Source organism: Sylvia atricapilla, chromosome Z (assembly GCF_009819655.1).
Source record: "Sylvia atricapilla isolate bSylAtr1 chromosome Z, bSylAtr1.pri, whole genome shotgun sequence".
In the NCBI taxonomy this organism is placed as follows: Eukaryota; Metazoa; Chordata; class Aves; order Passeriformes; family Sylviidae; genus Sylvia; species Sylvia atricapilla.
Window position 1 is genome coordinate 85,434,958 of NC_089174.1, and position 18,416 is coordinate 85,453,373.

Here is an 18,416-nt window from a genome sequence, read left to right on the forward strand (position 1 = left end):
TGTGCCTGCATATATATTTTATCTGAGTCTTGGGGAATACTCAGTGCTGGGAGAGTTATAAACCTGCTTCATTTGTATGGCTGTGCTCATTCTTTAGCTGTTAGGATATAATAACCAGTTCCTTAGCCTTTGGTAGTTCGCAATACTTTAGTGTACTACTAGTGTACTCTAGTATACTTTACTTTAGTAAAGGCTAAATAATTATTATTAGTAGTATATTTTAGTATACTTTTCTTTAGTAAAGGCTATGCTGAATGCTACCTGTCTCATGAAATTAGGTGACCATGTGACTGCAATAGTCCTGGCCTGAGACACTGAACTTACTCTCTGGTGGTTAGTAGTTACTACTAGATTACCAGAAAAAGAGGATAGCACACCACTTTGGCTTTTTCTAAAAACCAGAAGAGGTAACTGAATTATGTATTTGCCACCTTTTTTTTTTTTTCTTATTTTTAAGAAAATAAGTTCAATATCCCTGGAAGTGCACAGTTGTTATATATTAGTATATAATGTTTTCAGCTACTGTGCAAATGTATGCAAATCACATAATACTCAATGGCCACATGTAAAAAGTAAGACTTCTAAGAAGAGTTTTAATTATCTGTGTTCATTCTCTCTGTTTAATTACTCTCTATGTTCTTTGCCTAATAGGACTTGCAAGCCCAGGATAGAGCTCATAGAATTGGTCAGCAGAATGAAGTGAGAGTCCTGAGACTGTGCACTGTGAACAGTGTGGAAGAGAAGATACTTGCTGCAGCAAAGTACAAGCTGAATGTAGATCAGAAGGTTATTCAGGCAGGAATGTTTGATCAGAAATCTTCAAGCCATGAAAGAAGAGCCTTCCTACAAGCTATATTAGAGCATGAAGAAGAAAATGAGGTAAGGTAGTTAGAAATAATTACTCAGGAAGTACTGACTCTTTTTTTTTTTTTTCATCATTTACAAAGATTTTCATAACTCTTGAAATTAAAAAGTTAATTACATTTCCTTACTATTCATTTAGAAAAATAACTTAACTTTTATCTTTTTTTATGGTCACAGTAATAGATTGTAACCTATTATGGTTATGATGTAATGGTTATAGTTAAATCTTAGTGTAGAATTAGCCCCTGCAACTTAAAGCCCATTCTAACCTTTATAATTTTGGCAAATAATTGCATTCAAGCAAAGACGTTTTCCAGAACAGATTGTAAACCATTTGCTAAGTCAAATATATATGTTCAGCTAGGCAATTTGATTTTCAGACATGCTGAGCAGCTAGTACTACCTTGGTTCAGTTTTGAAGGACCCTGCTTTATTGTGCTTCCTTTGGAACCTATTTAAGAGTTAAGATTTGCTTTGATGTGCCTTGGGTTTAGGACAACAGCAAATAACTATTTCTTTCTGGTGCTGTGACCAGCCTGGACTTCTCATCATTGCTTTCTCTTTGAGAAATTAGCTGTTTAAAAAGAGCTGCCAAGTCTTTTCTTTTAATAGTGGGAAGTGAGGTTATAGTGTGTCCCTCTCTTTTCACTACATTCTTATGTTGAACTGTAAGTGTGGAATGATGAACCTATTCTTTAGCCTGTCACTGCAGATTCTTCTCTTCATTTGAACAAAATCCAGTTGTTGGATGAAAGCCATACTTGGAAGAAATTAAATAAATGTGTCAGTTATATTGATGATACACAGAGAAATTTTTGATCAGCACTGACTTTTTCCTATCTTAAAAATACCCTGTAGTGGCTAAAGACAGAGCTTTTGAGACTGATCTTGCCTCCGAGTGGGGCTTGTGTGTATAAGTAAGGCACACACTGATAGAAGATTCTGCAGCCCGTGTTTCACTGCCACCCTTTATTATATGGAGTAAAGTTTCAAAGATCAAGGTGTTTACTTCTTCAGTCATTAATCCTTTTGTATAAAATCTGCATTCTGCATTTTAAAAAGCATGATTAAGATGAAATTCTGTGTTGTTTTAGTATTTTTCATAGAAATTAAAGAAGAGTGACAAACTTTTTTTATCAGTAATTCTCTTTTATTTGTGGTGTTAGTGCAGAAATTGGGTGATACGCATAGCTACCATTTTTGATTAAGTAAACCTGTAGTTCTAAAGTGACCATACTTTTCTGTATGAGTAGATGGATTAACTTGAAACCAGCAGACATTTTCAGTTATCTTGTGAATTTTTGAAAAAATTAGGATTCCATTTGTTTCTGAAGCATTTATCTGACAGTTTCAGAAGTCGAGGCTGTAGCTCAGGCCTGTGTGACACGCCATATTTTGTAAATTACTTCAGAACAATTTGTTTCTTGTGTGTTGCTCAACTAAATTAGTCTACCATCCTGAAACAAGCAGTTTTAAAAAAGGTTTATATGCCATAGCCCAGCATCAGCCTTTAAAGCATTGATATTGCAGTCTGACTCCTAGCTGAAGCTTTCAAGTAATCTTCATGAGCAGAGACTGTGCAAAACTCTGCCCAGTCACTCGACCTGTTGAGGACTAAGGGGAATTGAATTTGCACCATCCTGCACTGGTCAGCCATTCCTCCTTCACTGCAGCAGCACTGAGTATCAAGAAGGAGATTGATGGGAAAAAAGTAAATCTGTCAATTAAAAGTTAAATGCTCAGCAATATTGACACAAGTTTGACTTGCAAATGTGGACTAGCATGTCTAACAAAGATACTGTTTACTGATTATCTACTTAAATATTCCCATGCTAAGCATGATTTAAATTTTTCACACTTGTATGTAGTGTACTATGTTCTGTTCATCCTATTTTAGTAGGTTTCTTTTTGAGTTCAGCATCAAGGCTCCCTTTATTTCTTTTCTTTATTCTTTTTTTTTTAATCTGTTTTTTTCTTTAAGCAGTACTAGATAAAGCAGAGAGGTAATTTCTGTGTATTTAGAAAGATTGATTAGAATAATAACAATGTATGTGTGATTGATTAGAATAACAGCAAGTAACTTCAAGTGCTTAGAAGTTACTTGTTCATAGTGTAATTTTTTTTGTTGGCACTTGAGTTTATATTTTTTTCTTCTGCCAAGCCTACCTGTTTGGCAACAGGATTATTCAGCCTAGCTGCTGATAATGCAAACACTGTTTGTTACAGCTTCTACTGTGAGATCACTTATTTTTTTCAGGTCAAAAGTTACTCTGAGATAATAAGGAAGTATGTGGGCCTTTTGTGATGGTGACATTTATAGAAGAATCTTCTTTTCTCTGTATGTGTAACATGTGTGACTTCCTTTTTGTGAGCAGTGAAAGAGCAGTGACTTTAGAAGTGAGAAGAGCTAGCTCTCTTAATCATTTTCCCAGTTGCCTGGGGAATGTTATAATTTAAATTATATGTTCATTAAGGTACAAAGGTGTTCCTTTTGAATTGCATTAATGAGAGTTGTTTGGGGTTTTTTTCTGAGGTGTAGAAATCCAGACACTGGAGGGAAGATGTGTGGATATATAAATGACTTCTTACTTCTGGAAAAGAAAGCAACAGGATTTTAACTTTTTGGATGCAACATGCAGCATTTTGTACTCCTGTTAAACTGGGTTCAAAGCATGAGTTTTTAGGAAGATTTATAGGTCTGAAGCATAGTGTAACATAGGTTCAGAAAGCTCTATGTAGACCTGTTGACTGTGGTTTCAGAATAATTCAGGGAGGAAGACTGAACATTTTGGGCTTTGTTTTAAAGTGGGTGTCATAACAGTTTCAGCTTTAACCTTCTCAATTGAACACTAGAGTTCTAAATTGTTTTTCTAGTGTCTGTTTCTGTTTTTATGAAATAATTCATTTCATCTGCAGTAAATTGTTCATATCTCAATTTGTAAGCAGAGAATAGTCAAGAGAAAGTGATTCAGCAGGGTTGTTTTCCAGGATGAAAGCATGTTTTGTTCTTTTCATTTAATCAGGAGTTTTTCAATCTCTTGCTTTGGTGAGAAAGACCTCAAAATCTAGAATGGTATTTCTGAATGAGTATTGTAGAATAGCAGAACAGTAGGAAATACAGCAATTTTAACCAAAGCACTTAACTGTGCTTTTGACCCAGGAAAACCACAACCCAGAATTTCCTGGGTTTGTATTTGCTCATTTCCTCATTCTCAGATTTTGAAGGCAGTAGTAAGTCTCATTTGTCATTCTCACCATGTTGTTTTGTTACTTCTGAATAGCTGAACTCTTTAAAAGGTTTAGTTTCATTTCAAGTGCTTCCATACATGCTGTCAGTGAAAGAGGGCCAGTGGAGCTCTGAACTGATGTTCAAGCTGCATGTGAGTACTTCTTAATAATTCTATTCATCTTTCTAACCAGGAAGAAGATGAAGTTCCTGATGATGAGACACTGAATCAGATGATTGCTCGACGTGAGGAGGAATTTGATCTCTTTATGGTAAGGATGGTGTAATCATAAAAAAATGGATGTTTTTAGTGTTTCTGATAAAGGCCTTAACCTTTTTGTCGCTCAAATTTGTCAAAACTTTACCGGAGGAGTAGGTTTTATTTAATTGCACTGTTCATCTGAGGAAGGACGTATACAGAGTTCCTCAAACGACAGAAGGGCTTCAGAGATGTTTGCTGTCAGTGAAACAGTAACAATCTGGAGGAAGAGTTTGACACAGCCTGAGAGATTTATAGTGCAAAAATGTCAGTCACAGTTTGGCTTGCAAATTCTGCAGCATACTTTCAATGTTCAACATTTCTTCTTACTTTGGACTTTGATATTGGCAAGGACAAATACAGGAACTTAACAAGGTAATAAATTAGTAGATTAACAATGCTGTTTTCTGGTGAGTTAAACCAGGGTGTTGTTGATGGTTTTTTCAAGAATCCAGTTAGCTGCATCTCTGCCACTTAAACTGTTGGAACAGTTGTCCAAAATAGAGCTAGTGATTCAAATGTGAGACACTTCTTTTCATTAGTAGTTCCCTTTTTGTTTATGCTACTGCAACTTCTCTTTTTGTTTATGCTGTTCCATTGATGGAATAATTACTCAAGTGCCTATGTAGTCATGGCTCTTGCCTTTTAGCATTTGTACAGTCTGAGGATTGCTAGAGGACCTCTGGGCTTCACTGGCACCAGTACAGGACAGTGCTTAAGTACTTAATGGTAAAGCACCATGGCCCTAATTCTACAGAGGCTGCTTTCTTCTGCAAGGTGGAAAACGACAGACATTCCTATGTGCATGAATGGAAATCTATCTGGTGATATCCACAGAAACAACTGCTGGTAGGACCAATGCAAACCTGTGTACCCAGTGCAGGTTTTAAGTCCCTCATTGTCTTCTGCTCAAGAGTTCATCTGTAAAATTTTAAAATGCTGTTACACAAGCATGCAGGGGCACTTTTAAATAGGTTACAATTGTTCACGTACACTGTTGGAAAAGACCTTATTCCCCCATAAGACTATTCTTTTGTCATTGCTGACTTTCCAGTTTAGTGATTTCATGCTAGGATTCATTAAGTGTTCATCAGAACTGAAATCACTAAAGCCAGGTTGCACAGAAAAGGAGTGCTTACAAACACCTGTCTTTTTAAACTTTCTGTCAGTGATTTGTGTAAGGAGATTTAAGTGACACAGACCAAGAGGTGGCCATTTGATCCAAAACTCAAGTAATTAATCTGAATTATTGACTGAAAATTCCCTGAGTTCTGTGAAAGTGAATTTGCTGCTAGAAAAGAACTTCTGATTTCTCCTTCACATCCAAAAGGAAAGAACTAATCTATGACTGAGAGTAGCTGATGAAGTAATGTCTGTTTGCTTCAACTTTTTCAGGGAAAGTAAGGAGTTTGTGGTAAAAATTTTAATAGCCAGAATTACATACTATGAATGCCAGGGGTTTGAATATGGTAAGGCAGAAGGATTGTATTTAAATATTAATGGCTAAAAAAATTCAAACTGTTAATACAAAAATTGGTTTTAATTTTTGTGAGCTGTTTCTTTATAAAAGAAAAATCTGAAAAGCAAGTTTGCCAGTCAGAACTATTTGTCTTTCTATCAATATTTCAAGTCTTGCACAGTCAGATAAAGAGCAAAAGGTAGTCTGTATTCTGACAGCAGTGATACCTAAGCCACCTCATTACCTTTTAAAGTTGTGCATATGTATCAGAATTCAGGAGACTGCAATATCCAACAAAAATGTGTTTGGATTTATTAATTTAATTAGTCTCAGGTATGTAAAAGTGTGTATTTTACTAACTGGAAATGGGCATTTCCAAAACAATCAACAAGAGAGATCAGTTCCATGAGCATCTCTTCTTGTCATCACTTTGCTGGGTTGTTTGACACAGGACCTGAAACGTAGCTGTAGAGTAAATATACTGTTCAGAAAGAAGGAGCAAGTGGACTGGCTCCTGTGGCTTTTAGAGGCTTCACATCATAAAAAAAAATTAGAAAATACTCAGAAAAAAGTCAGTGTGTTTTTGTGATCTGTACAACTCCTGTCATTTTATAAGAATCCTTCAATAATTACTGGAAAATAAATTGTTCCTTTTAGTGTTAAAAATGCTTAAATAAAGTAAAGAAAACGTTTCAAAATCATGATTTTTGATGTAAAAAATGCCTTTCAAGTGGAAGGTCAAATGGTTACCAAACCTCCAGTTGCGCTAATACACTTAATCTCCTTGAAGCAAAAATGGCAATCTAGTAGAACTGAGTGTATAAATTACTGGTTTTACACTGAGTGGCTTGAATGTTTTTTCAAGGACTCTCTTAGTTATAATTTAGAATGTTTTACACTGAGTGGCTTCAATTTTTTTTCAAGGACTCTTCTAGTTTTAATTTGGAAAGTTTTAGATAACCATTGACAATTCACAGGATAGCAGTGCTCTGTGGTTTTTCTAAACTGGAAATTTTAGGCCTTGAGTGTGCCAACATTCAAATTCTTTGCTTCGGTTTAAGTATTGATTGCATATTATTTTTAGCATTTAGGCCTTATTGAGGACAGTGAACATTATAGTTATTCTATTACTTTAGTTATACAAAAATAATGTAGATATCTCTTCAAAACACAGGTTTTGGAAGGATATGAGAAGACAGAACCAGAGGCTTCCCAGATATAAATATGGTTTTGAGTAGAATCCTCAGGAAAAAAGTTAGTTTGTATCTCTGATATCTCAAATTAACTGAGATGGTCTTTAGTTTTTCTTCCCAAGTGCTTTTATATCACAAAACAGCTATTATAATATACTTAATAGTCTTTCTGTTAGACAAAGAAACATGGTCATTGGGGAAAAATATGATGTTTCAGCATTGACTTCATGTTCTTAATGTCATTAAAATACGTCTCTTGACTTCACTCAAGTTCTTTGCTAAATAATAGGAATAGAGAAACCTATTTAATTTATCCTGTTTGAGCTGTCTCTTGGTGTAGCTTTCTGGTTGTCATGTCACCAAGCCATGTTTGGCTTGAATGAGACACATTTTGAAATTAATTCAAATTGAATTCTTTAAAAAGTGAAATATAGAAGTCTGCTATAAAAAAGCTACAGTTACTTATTGGGCATAGCTGGACCTGCAGATTGATGACACACATCTTGCTTTCTGCTTTTCACTCTGTTTAGAAATCAGATAGTGCACAAGGCAAGATGATGAAAACAAGTTATAACATGCACTTCCTGAGGTCGTATTTTAGAAATGCTCATGTTTGAAAAGTGCCAAGATGAGAGAAGATGCATCATATTCAGTGGTGCTGTCACTAAGCCTCAGTTTTTAAATTTGGCTGGGTTTGAGCTGTCCCTCTGGAGAGATAATACCTCTGAATTCGTGCATGTCTGTGTTTTGGCTAAGGTTGTAAAAGGATGATATGTCTAGTTGGGATCATGTGCTAAGTGCACCATCATGTACATGTGGGGAGACATTTGCACATAATTGAGAACAGTTTGTTATGAAGGTTTAGTGGCCAAAGCAGTAGCCTCTTATGATGTTACAGCCAATTCTGATGCCTGTCTATTTACATAACTTTTTTTCAAATACAAAAAATGGAATGTTGGTGGCCATCTGTTTGTTTTCTCTGCTTAGCAGCTGATTACTGAGTATTAAATACTGCATGACTATTCAAATGGCCTATTTGAAATGCCTATTCATATTACCTGATTTGGATATTTAAGACAATGCAGATGCGGTTCAGAGGACTGTAGGAAGCCAGGCCAGCACATAGTTCCATAGAGGTGGATGCTTCCCCAGGAGGATTATAAAACATCTCACTGATGAATCTACAGTGGATCATGGGAATGTATCCTCTGTCTCCATGTCTGAGTTACCATTCACCACACTTGAAATGAATGATTATTTAAATTTCAGCTGAAAGTCTTAGCATTACCTTCTAATGTTCCTAACACGTAATCTAAGCTTCTCTGATATTTTTGTGTTTTCATTTTCTGTCTGGTACAGCAGTAAGATCAGAAGAAAATTCAGGAGTTCAAGCATGTTGGCTTTCTGGCTCTGTGTAAATTTTCTTTGAATTTATTAATTCTCCTTTGATTCTTTATTTCTTACACCAATTTTTAATTTTTCTTCTTATATTCAGGGTAGCAAAACTAGAGTATTTTTAGTTACGTAGTAGTAAAACCTTATGGGGACAGCAATGTTCTCGTGATCTGCTTTGTCTCACTTGACTTTGTGTCACTTTGTGTGTTGTCTTAGTTCTACCAGTGAAAGCTGGTTATGAAGTAGTGAATATGACTGGAAGTGAGCAGTTGAGTGTAGCTTCTTTTTATAGCAGCATTTTAGAAATATTTAGGAATATTATGAAAGGGAGATAACCTGGGAAGGACTTTCAAGTGTTATTAGGGAGGTGGGCGTTGACATGGTTCACTTAATAATTGCCTTTAAAGCTTTTTTTGTCCTTTGGCAATTTCCATTTTAGCGCATGGACATGGATCGTCGCAGGGAGGATGCCAGGAACCCTAAACGTAAACCTCGCCTGATGGAGGAGGATGAGCTGCCATCCTGGATTATCAAGGATGATGCTGAAGTTGAAAGGCTTACATGTGAAGAAGAAGAAGAGAAAATATTTGGAAGGGGATCCCGTCAGCGCAGGGATGTGGACTACAGTGATGCTCTCACAGAGAAACAGTGGCTGCGGGTAGGTTGATGTTTGGTTGGTTTTTACTTGGAGTTTACGTATTTGTAGGGGTTTTTTCTTTTCAGTTTGGGGACTGCACCAGGGAGAGCACAAATTTAGGCCTAAGATATCCTCATTATCCAGCTTCTCCTGCTGTGTTGAAGTTTCGAATTGCACTGCAGAAATTCAAATCAGTGGTATTAAGTGCTGAGTCAGGACTATGATAGCATTCTATTGGAACTGTTCTTATTTCCATGGGTCTCACATCTTCAGGTACTTCTTTAAGTGTCATCTTTCAGACACATGAAAAATTCTTCAATATTCATGAAAACTGTTAGTCAGTGTATACTAAAATGTTCTGTGCCACACAACCTTATTATATTTTTAAATACCTGTATTTAATCCTTCTAAGAATTCAGAATTTTTCACTTACATTTTCTTTCTCTCAGGCTATTTAATTTCCAAGTCTTGAGCATTTATCAGCTCCACTGAAATCAAAACATTTGATAAATGATTTAAGAATTTAAGACCTGAAAGCAAAGGTCTTTAATTAACACCAAATCTGGGATTTTGTCTCTTGCTGTTCTTTGAAATCTACATTCAGTGAATGTTAATGCATGTGTCTTTTCATTGTGGTACCAAGTGTTTGGTAAAAAGGTGAGGAATGATTGTTGGAAAGGCTTTTCAGAAGTTTGATTATAGTATGATTTCCAAAACTTGCAAGTAAAGTACTGTAAGTGCAAAGCTAATTTACATGGTTTGTAGAATGATTACAGACAATAGCAACAAGAATATACAGTGTAGGTTTTGTGTATAATTCACTAAAGACAGGTGAAAATCTTATGTACATAGTTTAAAATGGGATATCTGGGAGACTGCATGGTGCAATATTGTACTATGAGCTGAAACAGACCTGTTGTTTGGAGGAGAAAAAACCTGAATTAATCACCAACTGTAAATTTAGGCAAGTCTGTGAAAATACAGAGGTTTGATACTTGACATTTTCAAGCAGTCAATCGAGGAGAAAGATCTAGAAACATAAAATGCTGTTTGGATTCTTGAAGATTTACCTTATCCTACTATGGAAGTGCTTGCAGTATAGTATATGTCTACTCAGGTTCATTTTAAGCTACCTTTCTTTCTGATGGAACACTCTGGCTGTGGCAGCATAGAAGTCAGCTTTGTCTTTCATTTTTTATGACTTGCCTTGGCTGCAGTATTTGTTTTAAGTGCTTTATTGTCAAATATGGCAGGCCTAAAACAAATCATCTCATCCCTGTTATACTACAGGCACGATCATCAAGTCCTGTGTCATTTAAAATAGAAGTTCTGGACCTGACCTTTCCTAGGCATTTCTGAATAGTGAACTTAGAAGTCTACAGTGGATTGTTTCTACCTGTTTGGCTTTTTATTATATTTTGTTTGAATTTTCCTGTTGGATTTTTGTCTGATTACATTGTCCTAGTAACTCTGCTCATGCAGAGAAGCCTGGTACCACTTTTTTTTAACATTTCTGTGTGTCATAGAAGAGTTGTCTCCCAGATGAGTAAATTCTAAAGGTTAACAACCATGCTTATGCAGTCTTCTCCTGTAAGTTCCTGTTTTATAGACCTCTGGATTGTTTTCACTGACATCCCATAGTTGTTCCACATGTGAACTGACATCTTTCTACAAGTTTGATCAAAAGCTAGATATCAGAATTCAGATGCAGCATCATTTGAATAAGGAGGAGTTGAGTTCTTTTGCATAACTTCTGTGGTACTTATACCTCACAGCCCAGTAATTCATTTTCTAAAATGGAGGTATTGTTCATGTTAAATGTTGATACAGAGCAAGACCTTAATCCTTTTCTGTGGCTCTATTTCCTTGCCAGATTTTCAAAATCATGTTTCATTTAGTCGATCTTTCCTAAGAGGATTTAGTATATGCCCTTGTTGAATAATTTTCAAGTTTTTTCCACCAACATCACTCCGAATTTTAGCCTGTCCTTGGGTGAACTTCTGGTCAACTTGGTGTTCTCTTGAGATTCATTAGGCTTAACTTCTATTTTGTCTTTTTAAAGGCACTAAAAGCACTGCATTGCTGGACCATTTGATAAAATGCTATAAAAGGTTACTCTGAAAACAAGTTTTTAGCATGTCCCTGTGTGCTCGACAGTAGTTGTTTTGCTTGTTTGCTTCTGAGACTTTTGTGAGGACGAGTTAGAAACCTTGCCAGGCAAGGTGGTACATATATATTAGCCTTTTCTCACCATGGGCTGTTACTCTGTTGAGAGAAAGTATTCTCCCTTCTCTCTGTTTTGGAATTAAGCATGTTTTCAAATGAGATAAGTTGCCTTAGAATAGACTGCTTCATGGTGCAATTACTACTATAACTCTACTGTTTACACAGTTTAGGATGCTTTCAGGTTCACTTGAAAGTGTGACGAAACAAATGGAAGCATAAGAACTACTAATACTTTTTAGTCTCTCCAGTGGAATTACATTTATATAATGTAATGTTGCTTATTCACAGTCACAATAAAACTACGCTGCGTAGATAATGAAATATAAGTTTTCTGAGGTTGTATTAATTATCTTATTTTTCATGTGTGTGAAACAGAGTTCTTTGTCAATCCCATTGTGCACTCAGCAGCCTCACTTTCATGTCTTAGAGTATATGTTTGATTTTTCTGTACTGATGTCTTTAGAAGATGTCATAATCATAGTTTACAACATATTCAAGGGAATACTTAACTATATAAACATAACTATATAAACATATACAAACAAAAAAGGTGGTAGATAGTTTATAAGCATAAACTTCTATCTACTTTATAAGCCACTTGTGTCTTGTGGCTTCCTCACTGTAACCTATAAGTGTCATGCATAACACATGAAAACTGTGAATTAATTGTTTCATATTAGCTTGGGTGCAGTGAAATACTTCAGAGCAGTTAAACTGAAAATAAATAACAAAATCTGAATCAAAAGCAATACTTTATTACTAATAAGGCACCCTTTTAGCTGTGTTCTGTGTCATGCTGTTTTCCAAAGGTTACCATGGGCCTATTTTTATTGCAATATTACAAAAGGAGATTTATTTACCAGCAGCAAGGGACACCCCCCACTTTTTTCTCTTGCTGTGGCTGCTATCGCAGCTTTATAGCTGTTTTCTCATGGGGTTTTCTGAATGAAATTTTGCATTTCTGATCAGTAAGTTGGCTTCATAGTATTGGTGTGTAATCCTGAGCTATCTGTTCTATATCCTGGGGACTTGGACTAGATCTCTTCTTTTCCAAGGAGTTTTGCCTCATTCAACAGCCACAGCTTTGATTTTGGAATAGGTGCTGCTGGCTCCTTTTAAGTTAGACCCTGAACTCTCTGCTGATACACACAGCCCTGGAGAGTGTAGCTCTGGTCCTGGCAGATCCCACCAACAGGACCTCAAGGACAGTGTACCTCAAGGTCTGTGTGCATGCTTGTACACTGGCCAAGTATGTCAAGCTCCCTTCTTGCTGGGAGGTCAAGTACCTGAGTTTGGAAGCAGGGGACAAAATAATTACAGAAGCCAAACCTGTGATCGCAGGCAGTATTTAGTGAGATTGTGCTGCTGCCCAGAACAGCCTGTAATTCATTGAGAGTCTCTCAGGAAAACTCTTGACACAGAGACAGGCTTCATCACTAGCTGTCGCTGCAGCCCACTGTTCTCCAGCTGTTGGCATGACAACCATATTTCCTTAAAAAAAAAAAAAATCTGGAAGGAGGAGTTTGCTTCCTGATCCTACAAAACGTTTATATTCTGGAAGTATTTCACTCTCCAGCAGATCCTGTCCCTGCACCACTTCTAACAGAACTGCAAAATACTTTGCTGTTTCCCATGGCATATTATTTTTTGGGAGGGGTCATCTGCTAAGAATTCGATTGCCTGAGACAGGCTTCAAGGGACAGAGGATTTGTTTGAGTAGGTACAAGACCCTTGAGACACTTGCATCTGGTTTCAGCTTCTCATGCAATTTAATTGCTAAGTGACATGAAGTCTCAGTCTCTAGTGCTTGTTTATTTGAAATAGCCTTATATGTTGGCCAGGGAAACATATCTGAGCACAAAATTAGCAGCGTCTCATCTATGTCATGCAGACATGTAAATGTCATGCTTGTTTTGCTGATCTAAAAATTGTAAGTGAAATCCATATGTTTGATTTGTAATTAGTCAGTCTTACTTAAAGAAAAACAGTGCTGGCTTTCACTCAAGCAGGATGTCTGGTGAATATTGTTTAACATAGCCACAACATAAATTTTATTTTTGTTTATGTTTACTAAAGTTATGTGATATACTAAATCAAACTACCTAGCAGGAAAGTTTTGAGGCATGTTTTTAAGTGTTTCTTCATCAACTTGAACTTTAACTTTTTCATTTTACACACTCTCTAATAGTCTGTTTACAGGTTTGATCGCAGAGATAATAAATTTGGGTCAACTTGTTGGTACAACTTGATATAAATAACTGAAAGTTTTCAAGTAGGTTTGTGTTTTCTGAGAGAGCTTCACTTCTGTATATATAACCTCAGAATCAGTTCTAGTAAGGTATTGTAAGACATACTTTTGTAAATTGGGATGGTGGAATTAGTGTTTAGAGTAGTGTTCTGCTGATGGGTAGGGTCAGACAGACACCAACTTAAGGAACAGTGTAATTTACTATAATACAAAATGATAAGCAATGCACCTAATCATTACTACAAAAAAAAATGCCATAGTGATTAAGAAAGGTTACAGTTACCCTACTTTACCCTTGGTTCAGATCTACATATCAGTCCAGGGGAGGTGTCACAGTGAAAGGCTGGAGAGCCATGCCCAGCACCTGGGAAATCCTGTGGTGCATCCTCCTCCTTTGCAGGCAACGAGGCTTCTGACTTTGCCGTGAGAATAGCCCAGCTTCTGTAATAACCAAGCTCCCATTACTTCTAAAGGAGGAACATCAGGTTTTGTCCTCCTATTGGATTTCTCCCAAAGCCTGGCCAGGGCTCAAGGAGGAACAAAGAGAGTTTGATCCCCCTCCCGCAAACAAGGCCAGATGTGGCCTTGTCTGATTTCTGAATACAGAAAGGGATATAGTACATGTTTTACCAAGAGCAGGTACGTATATCATATTGCTAATAGTACTTCACTAATTAGTGGATACATGAAACATTTGGTTGGAAGGTTCATCTAGAGGTCAGCTTTGGCACAGGACCTATTGTTCAGGACTTACTACATTAAGTACTGAAATATATGTATGTAAATCTGGCATTACAGTCTGTAGTTGCTTTAGTCTGTACTAGAGGCTGAAATTCTTAGAAGGAGGGGAAAAAAACATTTTTGCCCCCTGGATACTTTATCTGCATAGTTCATGTGCATAATACCCCCTGCACCCCTGGTTTTTTCTCTGGGTTTCTACTCCATAACACTTTTGGTTACAGTTGCAAAGTTTCCTGAGTTGCTGCTAAACCTGTTTCGCAATCAAGTAAAGTGAGTATTTGCTGAGGACATTTGGAGAAAATTGCATTCTGATCTAAACCCTCCTCTGTAGTATTGAATTGCAGATACAATTGAATTTGTTAAGCTGTATGGGAAAACAAGTCACATTTAAAAGACAGTTACTGGAAGATTAAAAAGTCCACCATCCTAGGGTGTTGTCTATTTTGTGACCAGTGATCGTCAGAATGCCCCAGGAACTGTTTTCTAATGTTCAGTGTGAGGCTGGTAAGTTTTATGCATGTGGAAGCTGCTTTTTGAAAGGTTAGAAAGTTGGACATGACTTCAAGGCCTGATTGAAAAAAGCCATTTTTATATTCGGTATACTTATTATCTATCTTTAATGTCCTTTTCATGAAATTCAATTCAGAATCTACTTAAGAAAAGGAAAAAGGAGTACTTTCACATTGCAGTGAAATTAAAACCAGTGAAGCAGAAAGGGCATTTTCTTGGTTTTTCATGGATGACAGAGAATTTAAATGCATCTCTCTGATAGCTTTGGTTCACTTTTTTTGGCAGGATGGCTTTGTTAGTTTATAAGGGAGAGAGCCTGATTCACACTGGGTGACTTTATCAGAAACTCTCTTGTCTTTTCTCAGAGGGTTGAGGATTGAGAATATTAATTTTGAAAACTAAAAATGTACTTTGAAATGCTTCTTCAGTATTGCAAAGATATTCTCGATAAAGAAATTTAGTGTTTGATGGGGTTTGTTTTTTTTATGAGAAAGACCTCAAGTCAGGAAATATGAACAGCTGTTTATGAAGAATACTTATCAGCAAAAAGAGTGCCATATTTTCATAGGATTCTTTCTTTTTCAGTATGTGGTTTTGACTATACAGTGTTACATGTGAAGTACCATAACATGTATTAACATGCCTTCAAGTGGAATTGTACATCTATTCTCCTCTAGAAAATATAATAATGCCAAATAAATACTTTTTAAAAACGTAGGGAGTAGTGTTAGCATTAGAATAAAATAAACTGCATTTTGTTTGAAATAGTTGTATCCTCTGACGTATAAAGTTTCTATAGCCTGGAAGCTGTGAGTTAAAAATCTGGTTTCAGGTTTTGTTATGTCATTACTGTTTCAAGTGCAAAATTTTTCATGAGAAGAAATAAGCCCTGTGGTTAAGATGCCAGAATTATTCTCTGTGTGAAGGGTCAGAATTCATTTCAGCTGTCTGCAGGACACTGAGGGGAGACCTCATTGCAGCCTACAGCTTCCTAATGAGGAGAAGATGAGGGGCGAGTACTGACCTCTTCTCTGTGGTCACAGTGACAGAACCTGAGCAAATGGCCTAAAGTTGTGTCAGGGGAGGTTTAGGTTAGATATCAGGAAAAGGTTCTTTACCCACAGGGTGGTTGGGCTCTCCAGGAAAGTGGTCACTATCCATGGTTCCATGGATATTCAAGCATCATTTGCGCAGTGAACTAAGACACATGGTGTGATTCTTCTGGTGCTCCTTTGCAGGGCCAGGAGTTGAACTCTTCTAACTCAAGATATTCTATGACTCTAAAACTCAAACAAAAGCAAATATTAAGTAATTCAAAAACCCATAAAAACAGAAGTCTGCAGAAAAAGTCTAAAACATTTTTTTTTGCTGGGGGCGTATAACAATGGAACAAGAAGCAGCAAGTATTTTAAGGTTTGGGTCTCCACTGCATTGTTATGTTCTCTGACATGACTTAAGAATAACAATGATAGGTGATACGCAGTAGCTAACCTTCTGTCACCTATCAGTTTTTAAATAAAGGCATTACTTTTTTTTATGTTGATTTGCATTTTCAAAATGGGTAAGTCGCTCATACCATTCCAAGTGTATTATGTGGCCAAACTATTTATTTACTCTGTACAAAGGGAGCTATTTAATATTATACCTTGTCATCAGAGGCAAACTGAGAGACTCTTTTGTAAAAGGCCATCTTCTGGAGGCAGACCTGAGCAGGTGATGGAAGGCTTTATGCTGACATTTTTTATGCAGCACACATACAGACAAAATTAATTCTTATGGTTTGGGATATGTATGCAGAGCTCTTCTGTAGAAACTGCTTCTGTAGCAACTTAAATGATAGCAATTTGTCTTTTCTTGTAGGTAGGCAGGTATGGAAGTACTAATTTAACAGATATGGAAGAACACAGAGGTTTCAGACTGAGTTTCTCAAAAACTATTCAGCCAGTGCTTAGGCACGTCATGGCAGGCAGTTAGTTTCCTGAGTCATCCTGAAGTACCCTGTTTGATGAGTATGGTAGTGTACTTCCTTACTCTAGCAGTGAAATTTTAACCTTAAAGCAAGTCCTACGAAAACTTTTGAGTAACCACAACCATGTAATTTTGTCCTGTACCCTGTAACTGGCATGTTTAGCAAGTTCCAAATCAGGTTCCATGGATATTCATTATGTATTCTTTTCATCTGACATTTTTAGCTGGGTTTCAAATGAAGAACCCAGAACAACTTCGTTGTTGCTCAAAGCCTTATTTTAGTTTTTTGTGTATGTACCTATACTATACTTACTATACATTATTTTGTTGAGAAACTTAATGTGCTCTTAAGTCATTGGCATTTCAGGAATCTTTGTATTATTTGCAGATAATAGTTTCTGCTCATCAGACTGTGATTTGCATTGCAGCTTATCCCAGAACAAAAAAGCCTTCTAGACAAGTACTGGTCATGTTAGATTTTTACTTCCAGGTTGTAATATGCATATTAAAGGGTCAGGCTCTACTGTGAGTGCTGGCATAGTCAGATAACTGCACCTTCAGAAGCATCCTGAAGACATGAAACTGACTGCACAGTGCTCAAAGTTAGCATCACAGCATGCTGTTGTGGTATAAAATACATAAAAGATACATACAGTTTAGCTTTTCTCAGCAAGTTTTCCAAAGTTTGAATTTGTTTCATTCCACACAGTCTTCCTCCAAATTGTTCTAAGTTATTAAAAAATATATTGGAGTTGTCATAAAGGGCTACCTCCTACTATTTATTATTTAAATACAGTCTATTTCTGTAAGCAATTTTTTTCCTCTTTTGGCACAGGAATTGGGTATTCTAACCTCTTGCCATATATTTCTGTCGTATTATGCTCTCTTAACACTGTGTGCTTCCCATGCTTAATTGCCTCAGAGTACTTCTGTTAATAATGATAGATGTTTAAACCAAATTTCCCATGTTATTGCAAAAATCCTTAAGCTGTTTTCTGTGAATGAATAGATACAAGAGATCTGTGAACATACACTGAAAAATAATTAAACTATAATTGTTTCTGAAAGCTGTTACTTTTTTTCTCACACAATTATTTTTTGCAAGATATTTTATCTATTTTTTTTTAGTTTATTCTCTCAATTTTGCTCCCATTTAATTATGTTCCATATTTTAAACTTGGAATAAAAGATTGCTGCTTGAGAATGTGTGAATATACTTAAATATAAGAAGAACAATATATGAAAGAAAATACTTGATGGTATGAGTACTGGCAGCAGCTGAGTTTACTTTGAGATACATAAAAATGCCAGTTTAAGCTTTGTACTATAGGGTTCTCTTGTTACATTATTAAGAGCTGTAGGTTTCAGGACACAAATATTTATGCACATCTTTAAATTAGAAGCCTTGTTTCTTTGTTAAGAGCTGGTCTGATGAGGGTATAAACCATGTCTTTATATCAGGTATTTTTGTGATTTAATTATTAGCGTCTTAGAAAGTAAGGGAGACAATTTTTTTGAATGCAGAAAGGCTAAATGCCTGGAAATTTTTCTAAAAAATAATTTTTAAAAATCCATTAATTCTCATTCTCAAATTGAGTTTTAATTTTTTTTTTTCATAAGGAATAAAATCAAACAGAAATCTGTCTTTAGTTGCTAGCATTTAGAGCTTCAAAACATCATCTACACTGCT

General features: G+C 36.2%; 1 protein-coding gene across 4 annotated transcripts in view; it reads left to right on the plus strand.

The window, feature by feature from the left end:
* The window catches only part of SMARCA2 (SWI/SNF related, matrix associated, actin dependent regulator of chromatin, subfamily a, member 2), a 118,383-nt gene that overhangs the window by 71,635 nt on the left and 28,332 nt on the right, over positions 1-18,416 (plus strand). For 3 of the 4 annotated variants that reach the window (XM_066338635.1, XM_066338632.1, XM_066338633.1), the window contains exons 26-28: positions 652-879; positions 4,285-4,362; positions 8,836-9,054. In XM_066338635.1, the coding sequence (XP_066194732.1) occupies positions 652-879; positions 4,285-4,362; positions 8,836-9,054 (525 nt within the window). The remainder of the gene's footprint in view (positions 1-651; positions 880-4,284; positions 4,363-8,835; positions 9,055-18,416) is intronic. The other variant, XM_066338636.1, reaches the window with a different exon arrangement.